Source organism: Trypanosoma theileri, assembly GCF_002087225.1.
Source record: "Trypanosoma theileri isolate Edinburgh chromosome Unknown TM35_Tth_198_V1, whole genome shotgun sequence".
NCBI lineage: Eukaryota > Euglenozoa > Kinetoplastea > Trypanosomatida > Trypanosomatidae > Trypanosoma > Trypanosoma theileri.
The window spans coordinates 1-1982 of NW_021640040.1; the positions used below are offsets into that span (position 1 = coordinate 1).

At 39.6% G+C, this 1982-nt stretch overlaps 2 protein-coding genes across 2 annotated transcripts; both read right to left on the bottom strand.

Moving 5' to 3' along the window:
- Positions 1–164: 164 nt before the first annotated feature.
- On the bottom strand, positions 165–860 carry TM35_001981000 (Aquaporin 2; the record flags this gene model as incomplete). The annotated part of the gene is made up of 1 exon (XM_029032003.1): positions 165–860. The coding sequence occupies one exon, from the start codon at positions 858–860 to the stop codon at positions 165–167; it is 696 nt and encodes a 231-aa protein (XP_028876700.1).
- Positions 861–1218: 358 nt separating this feature from the next.
- Positions 1219–1920, bottom strand: TM35_001981010 (uncharacterized protein; the record flags this gene model as incomplete). Its single annotated transcript, XM_029032004.1, has 1 exon — positions 1219–1920. The coding sequence occupies one exon, from the start codon at positions 1918–1920 to the stop codon at positions 1219–1221; it is 702 nt and encodes a 233-aa protein (XP_028876701.1).
- Between the last annotated feature and the right edge of the window lie 62 nt (positions 1921–1982).

The window sequence follows — 1982 nt, forward strand, 5'->3', positions numbered from 1 at the left end:
AAAAAAAAAAAAAAAGAAAAAAAAAAAAAAACACTATTTATCCTATCTTTCCGAACGCTCTTAACCAGTTTGATTCACATGATCATTTTTAATTACCCAAATAAGCCTAAAACTTCTCCAGATGAACTAGATAAAGAAGGTCTTTACTGTCTTTTTCCATTCTTCTAGAAGACTTGCTCCGATAAATTTCCGTTGACATCACGCTCGTGTGTATCGAGAATCTGATAGGCGATAGAGGCAAGAAAAGCCCCACCGAGAGGTGCGACCCAATATATCCAAAAAAAGATAAGAGGTTTACAATTTCCTCCAATGCATCCAACCAATTGCGTGCCAGTTGCCACTGCAGGATTAAATGCACCTCCAGTATAACCACCTACAGCAAAAGATGCAGAAAGTACAGTCATACCAATTGCAAACCCATAGAATTCATTACTTCGTTGTCTAGAGTAGTTCACATGCAGTACTACTGAGGTTAGAGCAAATGTGTATACCATTTCACATAATATGGCTTGCCACACACTTACCAAAGATACATCTGTTGATGGAACAGGTATATCCAAACCTACTATAGCTGATCCGTACAAACCTGCGAGAAAAGCAGCTATTACATGTGCAACCACATATGAAATCATTTTTTTAAAGCTAATTTTACCATTGATAAATGTGGCAAAAGAAATTGCTGGATTAAAATGAGCCCCACTGATATAACCAAATGAAAAACACATGGCAGCGAGCATAAATCCGATTGGCAACGGTGCAAGTGACCCCACACCAAGTGAAGCCAATGGGATTGTAAGAACAAAAAGAAATGTTCCAATAAACTCCGCCACAACTGCACTAACAAATGGGGAGAATGCCATGGTTAACTAAAACTCTTCACTACTGTTAATTTAATCAGAGTACTTTTTTTTTTTTTTATACTCCTTATTTTATTCTCAAAACTTAGTGACAACTTTTTTTTTTCAGACTAAAACGCCCTCTTTCCTTCTCTGTTTCGTGTCTTAACTTCTTTCTCAACGGTTTCTAGTGATATGAAGAATAGAAATGTATGAAAAAAGGAGAAAAAAATAAAATAAAAAAAAAACATGACGACCAAATATATATATATACTCAGAAAAAATAGTAGTAAAACCCTGTTTAAAGAAAGAATAAGTGAGAGTATATATATATATATATATATATTGAATAGACCACTTATCATTCGTAGCTGATCATCATTCAGTTATCCTGCTCAACTACTGGTGTCTCTTCCGACCCAACCCCATTATTATTATCATCATCATCGTCATCGGTGCAACATATCATAGCAATCATGCGCCAATCACCGTTGTGTAGTAAATCTTTCCCCTCTGATTCAACCAACATGTGGAAGTTCTCCGTAAACTCCCGCCTCACACAGTCTGTCCAAAATTTTCTCGACAGAGAGGGATCTCCCAACCAATTCTGCCATAACATACAAACTTCCTCAGCAACCCCTAATGTACACTCTACAGGAAGAAAGGAGAGAATCTCCAAAACAATAGAAGACTGTTGATACCAAAGTGTAACAGTGTTAGATTGATTAACAGGCAATAAAGCATCCTTACCATGTAGTTCATGAGCACACATTAGTCTCTGTGAAAGTAATGCCTCCATGTGCTCTGCGAAACGTGAGATCATCATTTCTTCTGTGTTGCTGAGGGCGCGCAACTCCTCATTTGTGAGATTGAGCCCATCCGGAAGATCAGCTCCCCGCACAATGTTAGTGACATCGCGGCGAACCTCCTCCGAGCGTTCCTGCGCCTCCCGCAGCGTCAACCGCGCAGCGTCAAGAGATGCAACAACGTCGTCTGTGAAGAGCGACGAGTGGGTCGTTCGCAATGCTATTTGTTGCGGCGGTGGGGCCTGTAGGTACTGCGCCAGTAACGCGGCAATCTCCATCCCCTGTTCATCACATAATGCCAAAAGTAAAAAAAGAAGAAAAAAAATAGAGAGAGAGAGAG